Source organism: Hermetia illucens, chromosome 1, assembly GCF_905115235.1.
Source record: "Hermetia illucens chromosome 1, iHerIll2.2.curated.20191125, whole genome shotgun sequence".
In the NCBI taxonomy this organism is placed as follows: Eukaryota; Metazoa; Arthropoda; class Insecta; order Diptera; family Stratiomyidae; genus Hermetia; species Hermetia illucens.
In genome coordinates, this window is record NC_051849.1 from 173,592,771 (window position 1) to 173,608,090 (window position 15,320).

At 39.9% G+C, this 15,320-nt stretch overlaps 1 protein-coding gene across 1 annotated transcript in view; it reads right to left on the reverse strand.

Moving 5' to 3' along the window:
• Positions 1–3,156: 3,156 nt before the first annotated feature.
• LOC119646704 (probable cytochrome P450 6a21) overlaps positions 3,157–15,320 on the reverse strand; it is a 17,092-nt gene continuing 4,928 nt past the window's right edge. The window contains exon 2 of the mRNA XM_038047284.1: positions 3,157–3,593. Within this exon, the coding sequence (XP_037903212.1) occupies positions 3,157–3,593 (437 nt within the window). The remainder of the gene's footprint in view (positions 3,594–15,320) is intronic.

The window sequence follows — 15,320 nt, forward strand, 5'->3', positions numbered from 1 at the left end:
CGAATATTTTCTTGGCGATTCGTTTTGGCGGACGTCCTGTGCCACTATGCTGCTGGTGGACCTGCAGAATGAAGCCCTAGTAGACTGCTTAATCTCGTCAAAATCTACAGAGAAAATTTCCACCTGTGCAAATGACACTCTTTCCAATGCTTTCGAGAACATTGTCGACCTTCACATTCACGCACTTCTCCGAAAATACTGCAACATAACTACTGAAAATAGTTACTCTCAGTCGGTTAAGCACGAAGTGTAGCACGACATCAATACTGTGGGCTCCCTTATCTAATGCAAGGTGCGTCCCCTATCATCCCAGAAACTTGCTTTTGCAAAGAAAGAGTCCGAAGAACTCATGAATAAAGTATAAGTAAACCTTTTAATAGCTGTTAGTCTCCTCCACTCCATATGATCCCTAAGCCACGCGGCGAATGGAGGCCTTATGGAGATTACAGATTTCTAAATACTCAGACAGTTCTTGACCGATATCCTATTTCACTCATTCATGATTTCATGCATTACTTGAGAAACTGCCGTGGATCTAACCAAAGCGTACCACCAAATCCCTATAGCTTCAGAAGATACTCCGAAAACCGCTATTTACACACCTTTCGAACTCTTAAAGTTTACACGGATGGCTATGCAAGGCATCGTAGACTTTTCAGAAGTCCATCTAGCCAAATTTCTACAGAAATTTCTCCGGCACATGATTACCCCTGACGGAATTCAACCTGACTCAAACAATGTGGAAGCGATTTTTCCTGCCGACCGCGGTGAAGGATTTGCGATGGTTCTTGGGCGTGCTAAACTTCTACTGTCGTTTTATGCTCAAAGTCACTCATCATTAAGCGATCCTTAACGCTTCCTTGAAGCGTTTGAAACCGTCAAACAACAGCTGGTTAATGCAACACTTCTGGCATTTCCTCGGCAACCACACCCCTGACTGTCTTCGTTGAATCCGCAAATACAGCGGTAGGCGCCGCTCTTCCCTAATGGGTAAACCAATCCCAGCTCCAGTGGAGCTCCTTTTCAAAACAACTTAACCTGGTTCGAGGTAAATACAGCGCGTTCGATCGGGAGCTGCTCGCCGCTAAAGACTTGCACGTTTATAAATATAGCCTTATAACCATTGGCAGGTTTACGCTGTGGCCTGAAGCAATACTTCTGACTGATATTAAGGCACAATCATGTACCGAGGTCCTCTGTCGAGAATAGATACCACGCTTTGGTGTACCAGCAACAGGCATCACGGACGAGGGAAAGCAGTTTGAATATTCTTTTTGTCAGAGTTAGTCAAACTCCTGGGATTGAAACGCCACAGGACCACTGCATACCATCTACAATCCAAAGGGATGCAGGAACCTTGGTAACTGACGCTAAAAGCCGTCTTAATAGCTCGCGACGATCCGTCGTGCTCGTAGACCTTGCCTTCGTACAGCCCAATGAGAGGAATTCACGACCTGTACTGAAGAGCAGGGTGAAGTGACTCCAGCATACCCAAATGAGTCTCCTTGTCGAGAGTAAAACCCTTCGCCGAACCAGTGATACTCTTACAAAGCATTCGTGAACCGTCAGGTTCGCTCGGTAAAACCATTGGCGGAATCGCGTCTCAGGTTACTCGGCTGAAATAACTTGGTTTGGTTTGGGAGCAGAATGATGTGGTGGCACAGCGGAGATGCGAACCACGTACTGCATTACCGGCACTGAGTTGGGCACTCACTGCCGAGGCACTGAACCACCGCCGACACATCTGGTAGCCTAGGGTGTAGTTGGCTCTGACGATATTGGAATGGTGCATCGAATTTATCATGAAATTACAACGACAAAATAATAGTTACTTCTCGTCAAATTTAGGGGCTTAATTTTCACCTTAATAATCAGTTTCTGACCGACACCGCAAAGCAACACCTAGATAGTATAATGCTTCCGCGGGGCAGGGAGGGCGAGTAGACGAGATGAATGGGATTATCCGGAATGTTTTTTTCGTGGATATGCTCTAATAGTTTAAGGTGGATCGTGTATCGGGAATGCGGCAGGGAAGGTCGAGAAGAAAGAGCAAAATTTTATGATATGTCAACTGTAGCCATCAATATAAAACTTGCAACTTCCATACATATCGGTCCTATTTTTGGGTTGACTTCATCTTGCTTGACCAGGACAATGTAAAGTTCCTTTCTGCCACTTTTGATGAAGATCCAGTACACAGTACACTCATATTGTTCATTGTTATTCATCGTCCGATCAGCATTGCAGTCCGTCTAATGTAGCATTGAAGTTGAGTTGTTGGCCCATTGAACTTTAGGGCCGAAGATCTCCGTTCGTGAGAGTAGTTGCAGTCCTGGTGCGCAAATATAGGTGCTCAGAGGCGACATCGATGGGACCACAGTAGATATACTATAGGCAGTACCCTTACAAAAATGACCCCACTTGCAAATGTGCTTGCAGAAGCTTATCTGTATACATCAGAGGCGCTAAACAAGGAAAAGGGATAATCTTCGTCAAATCGTATTGGTAAGAGAGAGAGATCGGTGAGCTCTTGCTATTCTGGTACTACGGCGTGCTCACCCATATAGCAAAAAGTTGTTTCACGTATTCACTTATACATAAGCAAAAACTTACCAATCTCACCAATACATTGGCAAGTCCGGGCGGTATGTCAAACACAGCTGATCGGGTTTTCGGTACATCTCGCTCATGCTCAAGGGCAAAACTATTTGAAATCGTGTGTACTCGCACTGATTTCCCCCCTTGCGGGGCAAGGGGGAGTGAGGTAGCTGTCTAGTATCTAACTGTGGATGGGACTCTAACCTGCGTGGGTCTCCTCCCCGGCATGCCAGTGCCTGTACAATTGACGATGCCTTTTAATTGAGTACTTAAAGGGAATTTGAGAAAGATGAGATGGATCCAAAAATTAAAATGTGATTTATTTATGTAACGTATTTCACACAATTTCCATCTCACATTAGTATTCACAATAGCAAATGATGCAATTCACATATGTAAATCGATATACATAAATGAGTCGTATTAGTACAAATCGCGAGCGACTTACATTAGTTACATTTCAACTATTCACAAGTTCTGTTAGGATTATAATATCAATAATCTACAAACATGTTTTTTCAAGAAAACTGTTGCTTCAAATTATTGTCCACAACAATATTATGCAGAGTAAAAGGTATTTTTCAATTTTTCAATATCTAAGTGCATTCCACCTTGAGGTGCAAGTATAAAACTTTTCTTAGAAAAAACTAGCGGATTAGGTGATTTTGATGATAGATGGAATCGATAGTTCTTCAACAACGTTATAAGTCCAATCCGGGATTGCATCTTCCCAAAACGCAATCCTATACAATTTCTAGGTCCATCACCGAAACTTAAAAATGAAACAGAATGTCGCAATTTAACATTTTCGGGTGTGAACCGATCGGGGTCGAATTTCTCGGGGTCAGGATAAATTTCAGGATCATGTTGAATTGAAAAACTTGGAATATGAACTGCTGTTCCTTTTTCAATAATGACATTGGTACCGCGCACACGATAGTCTTTAACGCATCGACGAACAACTACTGGTAGAATTGGATATTTGCGTAGAGTCTCTGAAAAGAAAATAAAGAAATGAATGAATGTTTGTTGGATGAATCGTTGAATCGTTAGCTTAGTGAATCACCTGTCCTTAATTATGTTATAGTTAAATTTGACAGTGTCATTAGCATATATTATATGGCACGAAAGTATTAATGAGAAGTTGTCGCTTCTTCGAAAATGTTCGGTTTTGAACTTGATAAGTCGGGGAGTAAAAAAATTAAACATCTCACAGATGTTATAACTGGTCTAGTTTCAGCGCAAGTGAAATAAATACTCATTTAGAAAAAATCATTTTTTTTATGTCAATAGAATCAACATTTATCAATAACCTTAATTTACGGATGGTTCAAGTGGTTAGAGCGCTGGGCAGTCTTAGCGGAAAGTCGCGGTTCAAATCTTACTGGTGGCAGAGGAATTTACTATCGTCACTGGATGCCGGATGCCAGTCGACTCAGCTATGAATGAATACTTGAGTCAAATCAGGGTAATAATCTCGGGCGAGCGCAATGCTGACGATATTGTCTCCTACTATAGTGTGCCGTTACTGTCTTGAATAAAGTGCTGTAACACACTTCAAGGCCCTGATCCAATATGGAATGTTGCGCCGACGGTATTATTAATCTACATCAATATCTACAATCTATAGTGTTCGCGTCTGTGTAACAGGTGCAGACCTTCCTTCGCCTTTTTCAGAGACAATCAGAAAGGGAATGTATATACTGATATGCAATATTCTCCGTTTTTCGCGACATACTTCTTCCAATTTCCTCTTTCCATTCCTCGGCATACATTCAGCTCAACGATTTGAAATTTTAAAAATCAATCATTTTATTATTTCCATTATCAAAACCTACACCCTGTTACCTTTCCCTTAAAATTCTAAAACTTATTTATATAGTTAAATACAAATTGTCAATTTGTATATAACATCAATGTTCGCATATTGCATGACCGATCAAAAGGGAGCATCAACCTCGCATTTAAACTTGACCGGTTCATATATTTTGGAAAGCAGACCTAACGGTTTGTCAGATAACTGAGGATGCATTTTTGTTCCAGAGATTGGCGGAACCGGAGGCCTGCTGACTAAAGGGACAACTGATTAGCTGGACCTGAGTCTTCAATTTGTCAGTCTCGAGCCGGCAGATTGTGTCTTTACAAAAAAAAAACGCGCATGGTCTGAAAATTTGTAATTTTGTGATAATAAATCTGTGAGTCAAAAGGAGGGAAATCGTTCATATTCAAGCCGGTTAATGCAGAAACCTGATTCGAGCCAAGTTCTGGGAAATGATCTCCGATGAACATGAATTGTGAGTTTTGTGTATAGAAACGAAAAATTTTCAGCTCGCGGTTTCATTTTTATTGCCGGTAATTAGTGAACATCAGATGTGAGATGCGAGGGAGACCATTGAACGGGATTGCGTGCGCTGCGATTTGATGAATCACTATTGACTTCTTTTTTTTGTCTGATTTTTTCTGGTAACGGAAAGTAAAAGTACCGATTTGCTTAGTTTTCCACACTCCAGCGTGTACAGCGAGAAAAGTTGTGAATTTGGTATTCCATGGATGAACCTAGATTTCAGCCAGCCGCACAATCTTGATTTTTTCGGATTTTTGAGTTAAGTAGTTTCTGAAAATGAGTCCTGTCGCATTGTAGGTGTGTACATTTTGACTCCTAATATCAATTTCGGAAAGTAGTAATCGAGACCATGACTATATGCGGTGCAAAAATGTAAATCCTCCTTTCCACTAAAATTTATGTTACTCGCTGTATGCGTGGGATGTCATAGTTCCCGTCTGTCCACTGAATTTCGTTCGGATCGGGTTAGCCGTTTTGGATACGTTTTGGTACGGATGACAGACAGACAGTGATGAAAGCTGCTTTTATCGGTTTTGAAAAAATAAACCAGTCAGGAATTAGGCTGCACTAACATTCAGGCACCTAGAGAGGAGACAACAGAGTCGGATTTTTAAAAGTGTGATCTCGTCTACGTTGGGGCGAAGCCCGTATTCAGATGATAAATCGGCTCTAATAGCTTACATAAATATACCAATGACAACAGACCGTAAATTGTTCAGCGCTCATTGTCATACAAAATGTTTGTTGGAAATATCTGGAAATATCGTCTGGGAGGATCGACAGTGTGGTGGATGTCCTATTCCCCACCAAAAAGTTATATACAAACTGAAAACAATAAAGATAGGAAACTGTCGTTAATTTATCCTATCTAGGGGCGAAAATTATAATCGATAACAGCTATGATAACGGGCTCCGCACACGGTTGTTACTCACTACAGATTACAGAAACGGTTCCGCCTGAAACTTGACAGTAATTGTGTCCGTCCTTATATATTCAACGGAGACTCTGATTCGTAACAAAGAAATATCAACTTTTAGCTGCGTTCGAGAGGGAATCCTACGAAGAGGATCTCTACAAGGGTACAGACGCCTCTGTAGCCTATAAAACGATATAAACGATACTACCACCGTTTAGTTGTGGATAGAAACCGGCTGAATAAGTTGTAGTGCACGGGTTATTTAATCTGTATGACTTAGGATGATCCAGCCCGGTTGCAAGGACAGTGTTTATGGGAGAAAGAGACGTGTAGGCTCTATCTCGCTTTTAGCGGTGGCGTAGGCCAGAACATCACACGGCTGTAGGGTATTGAATTATTACACCTTGACTTAAAATTGAAATACCTGAAGTTCCTTGGTAACGCAGACTCAAATCGGCGATGGGTTATTGCGCCGTTTGTGATGACGATATATTCATGCACAGGACGTGAGTATGAATTGCATTTAGGGCAGAAATTGCCTAAGTTTGGCTTAAGCAATTTTTTTAAGTGAGTGCGCATTCACGAGAGACCAGATCGTTAACTAACTTTTTTTTAAGGTACTACTGTACCAAAGAGAATTTAAATTTTTAAGTCCAGTTGTTTCCAGTTATCAAACTATATGAAGTGGTTAAAAGGTTTTTTTTTCGATGGTATTTTTTATTCTAATACGCATATACGCTACACGTTTGGCAGTGAAGATTGGAACAAGAGGTTCCTGAAATATCGAAGGAAAGGAAAAAGTCTCGGGTACTTAGTTTCGACTGGTATCCGACGTTTAGTCACGATACAAAACCCTTTACCACCAGTGACGTTTGAACCGCGACCTTCCGCTACCGTTAAAGCGCTTAAAGCGCTTCTTGTGCAATTTTTCTTTGCCACCCCTGCAGTCTCAGTGCAGTTACTACTTCGTAAATTCTATCAATTTTATCACCGTTATTTTTTTTTTCTCTCGTTCTCTATCGATAGCGTGAACGTGAACGTGGAATGGTTCAATGGACAACGTCATTTTTCCTCAAACAAATTGACTATGCTGGTAATATCTGTTTACCCTCTCTATCGAGCCATGGACTTTGACAAAATTCAGAAGGAAGCTAAATATCAACCAAACCAAGTCATTAAAGTTTAATTTATAATAATTCACGCTCTAATCCAATTGGATCGATTCGAGGAAACATGTTAGGATACTTCATTCAGGACCGTCTCAGTCTAATCCATCATCGCAATCTATCTGGGCACAATGCTTTGCCTAAAATCAGGAAATGTTGCTGCCTTAACTGTTATATATATGGTAGTAGAACATAGAAAATTATCCGCGCTATTACTCCAAATATCCAAGTTTCTCCATCTAACGTCTGCGTCCTGTTATCTGAATATTCTGGAGTGAGACAATATCTAATAGAGAACTTTTTTGGTGTACCGGCCAGATATCCATGGATCATGGATCAGAGGATGGAAGTCACAGTGAATTGGTCGCGTACTGAAAAAGGACGACAGCTTCATCGTGGGATTATACCATGGAATTGTACCCATTATCCCTAAATGGCTGACGAGTTAGTCGCATTGGAACTATATAGTAAAGAAGTTCCGCAAAAAGCCGAGGGGAAGCTGAAAGAATTGTCGGGAATCAACACCAATGAGGCGATGATGTGCATCTTCAAATAGGAATTTGATGATATACTAAATATGGTGCTCGGAAACTAACGCAATATAACATATTTCAAAGGGGAAACGTCAAGATAGGGGATAAATTCTGCTTACTGACGTTTTGCTATAATTGAGTTCCAACTTCCTTTTCTCAGTGATATTGCAGTCATTAGCAATAATACATATGCTTGAGATGAGAAGGTTAGGCTGTTCTTGACGAGGTTCAAGTTAACTGTTCGCTATTTAGTTTATTAATTTTAATTGAATAAAAATCCATATGGATCGTTATTATTTTGATTTGTCAATACTTTCTGAGTATTCCTTTTTCTAATGTGGAGAAAGTCGGAAGGGTCATAACGCATTTACGTTACCTCTCCATAGTATATCGCTACCTTTGGGAATTTCCCTCCTTCCATCACAATATACAAAATATTGTTGTATCTACCAATCGATGAGAAGAGTACTCAAAAATGGAGAATAACAAATGAATTATTACGTCCGGAAAACAAGGCCTCGTGGCTATGGCTAACTATGGCCGGTCTTCGTTGCTATTGAATTTAGACATGGAAGCCGATTAGACTCAGTTTACCGCTTTAAGGGAAAAATATTAAAATAATAAAAAAATTTAGGTCGTTCATATTTATTTCTAGATTGAAGGACTCCAGAGTCTTCTATCCATTTAATGACAGACTGGATGAATTGGAGATAAATTTTCTTCAAATTTTTCGCCAGCACCCAAGAGAGATTTCCGATTTGTGTTCTTGATGACAGGTGATATAATTTCAAATTAAGTTTTACAGAGAGACTTCTTTTCCTTAAATTTTTCTGCACCTTTTTTTAAAATTTCGTTGAAAATTTCTGCGACGGTACAAATAGGCACCTAACGACCAACATTGTCTCCTATCTAATATAAGATAAAGCTCTGCAATTTCTTTTGAAAAAAGTTGACTCTGGAATGGGCTTTAACTGTCTTCATCACGCTGAATCAGATCCTAACTACACCTTGGTGACACCACGTTGGGCGCCATTTGATATATCCACATGATTTGTACATTGGACATCTCCGCTTCATGTTTTGATACTTGAGATTTTGAGGTTTTTCTGTCACAGACGATACAGTATATCGACTGAAATATTTTTCCACTCCTTGGAAAAAATATCTTTCCAGGAACTCCACCTTTCCTTGATTTAACCTCCATTTTCTATTTCAAAAAGATCTGAGTCTGAGTTGTATTTAAAATTAAGGCGTAAAAAATCAAGTCTTTCCACGGATGTAAATTAGGCATCATGGCGACGGATTTGTACGACATACATTTTGAGGATCCTTTGCAGTAGTTTTTCCGTCTACCGGTGGGCAATTACTCCCTATGCTTATATCCCCACCTCCAAAATTAAGCATTACTTTTATATCCAGTGTCAAAAGCATAGATGCCAATGACATCGGTTATACGTTGGGACATTTTTCATTTTTTGGGTTTGCCATTTTTTTTAAAGTTCAACCATGACTTTCTCTGACCTATTTCACTTCATAGCTGCGTGGTTAGAGCACAAGGCTGTCGTACGGAAAGTTGGTTCGAATCTCACTGGTGGCAGTGGTATTTGTATCGTGATTTGACATCGGATACCAGTCAACTCAACTGTGAATGAGTACCTCGCACTGACCACATTGTCTCCTATAGGGTGTGTAGCGTTACGGTCTTGAATGTTGTGTACCGTTACGATTTTGAATAAAGTGCTTAACACACTTCAAGGCCCTGATCCAATTTAATTGCTGCGCCAACGATTATTATTATTATTTGCGCCTTCAACTACTGTCAGAAGCGATTGGAATATACTCTATAATGAATGGAATAGTTAAAAATACGAATTAGGACGTCTAAAGCAATGGATATATCTGCAGGAGAAGTAAATTGATCGAATGTCTACTCTTAGAAGCTTACACCCTGTGCAAAACAAGTATTGTGGCTACCCAGTAGCTCTAGAGTATGTTAAATATGAGAAGGATGTAGTATGAATGATTGAGGAGGGTATGTTTTTATAGTTGTATTCTAACAACGCCTCGTGGTGCTAGAGAGGAAGTTATTGCGTTGGACCTGTAGCGTAACGGGTCATGATCACAATCTAGCATGAGGATATTCACGATCGATATGGGGTTGCACTCATCGTGGAACTGTGGTCTACCGTATATGTGTGATATCAGTCGGCTCAACCGCGAATGAGTCAAATCAAGGTATTAATTCCGAGCTAAGGCAATACCGACCTTTAATTCAGCCTGACGATTTTACAATGCAGCGCTCTTATACGCTAGATCCAAATCAGATGTTTGACCTTTCGATTATTATCTTAGGCGATTTTTTCAACAACTCATCATTAATTGGAATATTTTTTTTCAACTGTGTACAAGTCATCACAAACTAATAAAGAAATTCGGAAATGTCATGCCAATAGCGCAACTTTTCTGGTTTCCACAAATCACCATAAATTAATCTGATAAAAAAATTATAAAACCCCATTTCTGCTTTCTACAAGTCATCATAGGCTAATCTACAAAAACAAAGAAGTTTCGATTTGTCATTCAATGGCCGCAATGTATCAGGTTGTTTCGATAGTGGGGAATTCGACGCAACCGCTTTATCATACTTGTTTGATAAGAAAATGAACACTCTGATAAGGTAAATTATAAAGGGACATTGAAAAAATACGATATGTTTTAAAATTTGATAATACTACATCCAGGAACAAAATTGAAGTACTGGTCTGATGCTGTAGGACTGCAATATGTAAGGCCTGAAAGGTTCAGGCTCATGTTGGTTACCTGAACATTTCTGAAGCAGTTGAAATTAAACCTTTCACCTTTCGTGTGTGTGTGTGTATGGTGGGGGAGAAGCTACACCTTTCGCAAAGAATCATAAACCTATTTGCTTGGCGGTGAAATACGAAGGAGCGGTTTTTTAACGCGATCAATCATACAACCTCTGTTATTCAAGGATTATTTAATATTCATTGAGAGTAAGGCTTTCCTTGTTGATTACTTCAAACTCTCTCCGCTCGTGCTTGGCAATTACACTAAGAGAAAACAATAATTTCCAGATTCTCTTCGATCATAAGGATTTTCACGGAGAGATCAGTCATAAACAAGTCGGGAAACCGGAAGCTGGACCCTTCAGGTATGAAAAGTTTTGTGTATTTCTTTTATAAAGACATTTGAGTGTGAATTCGTCTCATTAGTACGTAACACGTAATATACCCATATATTATGTGAGAATATCCACTTTCCGACGTCAAAATCTTGAATTTCCGAAGAAGTGAAAAATTTGACCTATTATAACTTTGTTAGTGATAGTGCGATTTCTACCAAACTTGGTATAATTAAGATCTATATTATAGCCTACTATAGCTTAATCTTAAGAAAATTATAGTAATATATTATCATTAACTGTATTTGAAGGATATCGTTGTGGAAAATATTTTGGAGCCTAGCCACCATATAGTGACAGCCTCTTGACTTTTTTCTGATTTTTCGGTTGGGTATTTTCTGAGAATGGCCCCGTTAATTAAATGATCACTTTTGACCATCCCGAGCTCCCCGCCTTTGTCAAAACTAAGACCAGTTTCGAAAAGTACTAAGCGAATCCTTTGATTTGATATCCCACAAGACTACATTTGGTGAAAAAAAAATTTACACCCTCCTTTTGCATGTATAGGGACCTCCTTTTAAATTCGACGTAAAAGGATGTAACTCACTGTATGCATGAGCATTTACAGTTCCCACCCACCACCAAATTTGGTGTCAATCGCTGCTACAGTCTCCGAGAAAAATGCGTGTGATGGACCGACAGACAGACAGACACAAAACCTTAAAAAGGGTTGGGTTGAGGGATATTTTCATTGATAGCAGAAACATAAGAACAGAAAACTAATGAAATCATATGAGTTGCGGTTTCGTTCAGCACAGAGGCAACTCATCAGACGCTGCCTAACTTCTGCCCTGGGAGCAGCGTGACCGGAGTGGTTACAAGATGGTATTTGCTCCCTCATATCAATTCAAAAACACGACATGTGTCTGAATTATAATGAAGACAAAACCGCCTTGTAAAATTTAGACCTAAATCACATTGTCCAAATTTGTTCTGAGCGTCATCCGGCATTATTAACATTTAGTTGGAAAACTATATGCGACCACATTGTGCTTCACCTGGTTGGCTGACTGAAATATATATACGAACTTCACTAGTACTAAAAAGAGTGATAGATTGGTTTCCACTATTGTGGAGGTGGACCAGTACCTTTTAATTGCGTCAAGTCATCCTATGTTGAGTTTGTTCTGAAGTTCAAAGTCGTGGTAGAGGTCAGAAAAGGAAGCTAAGTCTCTTAGGAATGGAGCGCATGAAAATTGTAGTAGCACTTCCAATGGAACTCTGCTTTCAAATTTTTTTACAGGGAAATGGAGTGGTGCTTAGCTATTTGCAGCCCTCCAGGAAGAAGGAAGATGTAACTCTGAATATTATAAAAAGCCGCTGGATTTCTCCGGCCTTAATTGAAAGATTGGAAAAAATCTTCTTCAATAAAAAATTCGCTTACTCTCGAGCCTTGGTCCTTCAATTTCACACAAGTTTGCGAATGCCTCAAACACAAAATCATTTTAATAGACGGAGGAGTTACAATAGGGCTCTTATCATAACAATATCGTCAATGTACAAAAGTGGATAAAAACTTTTGGTAACTTTGTTAATTATGTCATAATTTCTATCAAATTTTCCAGTATCGTATTCGTATACGAAGACGAAATGCAACTTGCATCCGAATCTATGAAAATGATGCTGTTGTTAACCGTGATCCCGTGATCCTCCTGGATTGACGGAGGGCCATCTCGTAAAAAAATCAGAGTTTCGAAACCAAAAATACGGCCTCAAATAGGATCGGGGAAATGTAACGACCTCTGTAAAACTCGGAGCAAAGGAAGGACTTCTGCAAAGGTCTTGGAGGGTTTGAACGCTCAACAGAAAAGGTACGTTAAAAAGTTTCGGGATATAACATCAACTGCAGTGCATTATTATTATTATTAACATGCGACTCATTAATTGTCATGTGACAGGTAGGACAAACTCGAAATAATAAAGAAGGAGTTTCAGAGTACCTTAGCACGGGCATATAGGTCACTGCCCTCCAAAGATATTGAAGTTCGACTAAGAGATTTTAAAGTTAAAGTCGGATAAGAGGACGCATGACAAAAAAGTACAGCCTCATCGAAACAAATAATGCAAATGGTCAGCAGTTGGCCCAGTTTGCCAACAGAAAAAATTGGAAACTTTGAAATGGTTAGCACATCGGAAGGTTCATAAACGAATATCAAACGAACATCTTCATCGAAATAAAATACATACTAACTGAAACAAGGTTCAGAATACTCGCTTCCCTGTGATACTGACATTCGAAGTCATAGAATTGACACTGAAGCGACCAGTTTGATTTACTATAACTTTGTTAATAATAGTGCAGTTTTCAGTGAAGTTGGTAGTATCACGCTTTATATTAAAGCCTATATCACTGATTCATGATTCCAGGAAGGACTTTACAGTCAATTCCTAAAAATTATAATAATATACTATTATTAATTTTTTTTTTGTATAAATATCCGTAAGAAACTTATTTTGGGTCTACAGTTTAGTGGCAGCTTCATGATTTTTTTCAGATTTTTCAGGTAGGGAGGTTCTGAAAAGAGATCTATGAAAATATAACAACTTTCAAGACCTCGCGTCAAGCTGCTTTAGTCAATTTGATAGGTTTAAGTTGCGCCAAAAATTCCGACAGGTAGATCACATTTCCAAGGACTGCAAGAGTAACCCCAAATGCGGAAAAACAAAAAAACAGTGACATAGATTATATCATAAGCAGTAGTATATGTTCAGCGCACAATTAGGCGATTCCAACCCTGCATAGATGGATTTCCTACAGCAGAACCTGAATCATTGCCAGCAACCCAGGGCTTGTTCTCCCAAAGTGTGCTCGAAAACAATATTAATGTCGCCATCAATCTTCAGATAGGGGTGTGAGAATCAGATGGAAGTGGCAAAGCGACAGTTTGAGCCGGCGGACATCGAGTCATCGAAAAGACAATCAACAGCCCAGAAGATGAATTCATACGAGCAAAGATAGTCGGCATTAACATATACTGCTCTGCTACGTCAAATCTCACGCTTGATGAACTCATACTAATGGTCCAAAAATTTGTTACCGACGCAAGTTGACACAACCCAATTATTAAAGTTTGGCGATTTCAACGCTTGGTACGAAGGTTGGGATAATCGCGAAACAAATGTAAGTATTCTTATATTATTTGAAGCATTTTCACGTCTCAATGTCCGCCCTGGCAATACGAACCACTTTCCAAGAACCCGAATTGGTGGATGGGCGACGCACAACGACTATCAGGCTATCATCTTCCAGGTAGAGTACAGGACGAGAGAGAAGTATACTAAGAACACTGCAGTGGCGGGTTGGACATCCAAGAAACTATGGCAGGAGATGATATCGATGGGAAACGCAGAAGAAAAAGTGATGCAGGTTGTTACAGTACAGAAAGCTTGTGACGCTTGGAATTCCGAAATCGATGGATTTGGTAAAGTCTGCCTTAAAGCCAGGATACATTAAGAATGAAACAGGGACCGGCCTAAGTTTAAAGAGTTTCACAACCAATATAGAAAGGCGAGAAAAGGACTGCAAGCAGTCATTTCAAGAAGTAAAATCGAACACTACTTGGGAGAGGCGTACAAGGTAATCATAGCATCAACCAGGGATAAACACTTATCATCGACCACGAACCTTAATTTGCTGCGGGATAGTATTTTTTGCCTACCCACTGTTCAGGTAGTTCCCGATGAAATGCCGGAGGAAACCCAAAAAGACGTTCTTGATGCCGCGAAGAAGATTGTCGGAAAAGTCCAGGTTTAGACGGCATCCCGAATAAAGCGCTATTAGTGAGAGTGAAGACTGTTCCAAATTGGCTCACACAAATATTCATGGCGTACTTCAATGAATGGATTTTCGCGGTATAGTGGAAGCAGGAAAAGCTAGCGCTAATTCTAATGACATTTAGGCTAACCTTTGTCTTATAGGTGTGCTATATGTCCGGAGAGCTGAGTGGTTAGAGCGCAAGGCTGTCGTACGGAAGGTTGCGGTTCGAATCTCACTGGTGGCAGTGGAATTTGTATCGTGATTTGACGTCCTCCTAGTGTACCGTTACGCCCTTGAATGAAGTGCTCTAACACACTTCGAGGCCCTGATCCAACATGGACTGTTGCGCCAACGATTATTATTATTATTATATTATTATTTGTCTTATAGGCCTGTATGCCAATTAAAAGGCATTGGCAAACTTTTGAAATTGGTCATCTACAACATGTTTGTACGGATCACAGAAACGAAGGGTAGCCTCTTGGACAGGCAGTTCGGATTCCAAAAGGTGAGATTTACTATCAGTGTGATCAGTACGGTGAAGAAACTTGCAGAAGCAGCAATGGCTGCTAATAAATTCTACGCGATAGTTACTCTCGATGTGAAGAATGCTTTGAATTCTGCAATTCTGGTGTAAAATAATTCAGGCTTTAGTCAAATTAGGCACACCCAAATATCATATCTGGTGCGTATCGTCGCAGAGTTTCTCCGGAGAGGCTATTCTGTTTCGATTCAAACGATGGACCTACGACCTGTGCGGTCCCACGAGGATCAGTCCTCGGCCCTCTTCTGTAGATAATATT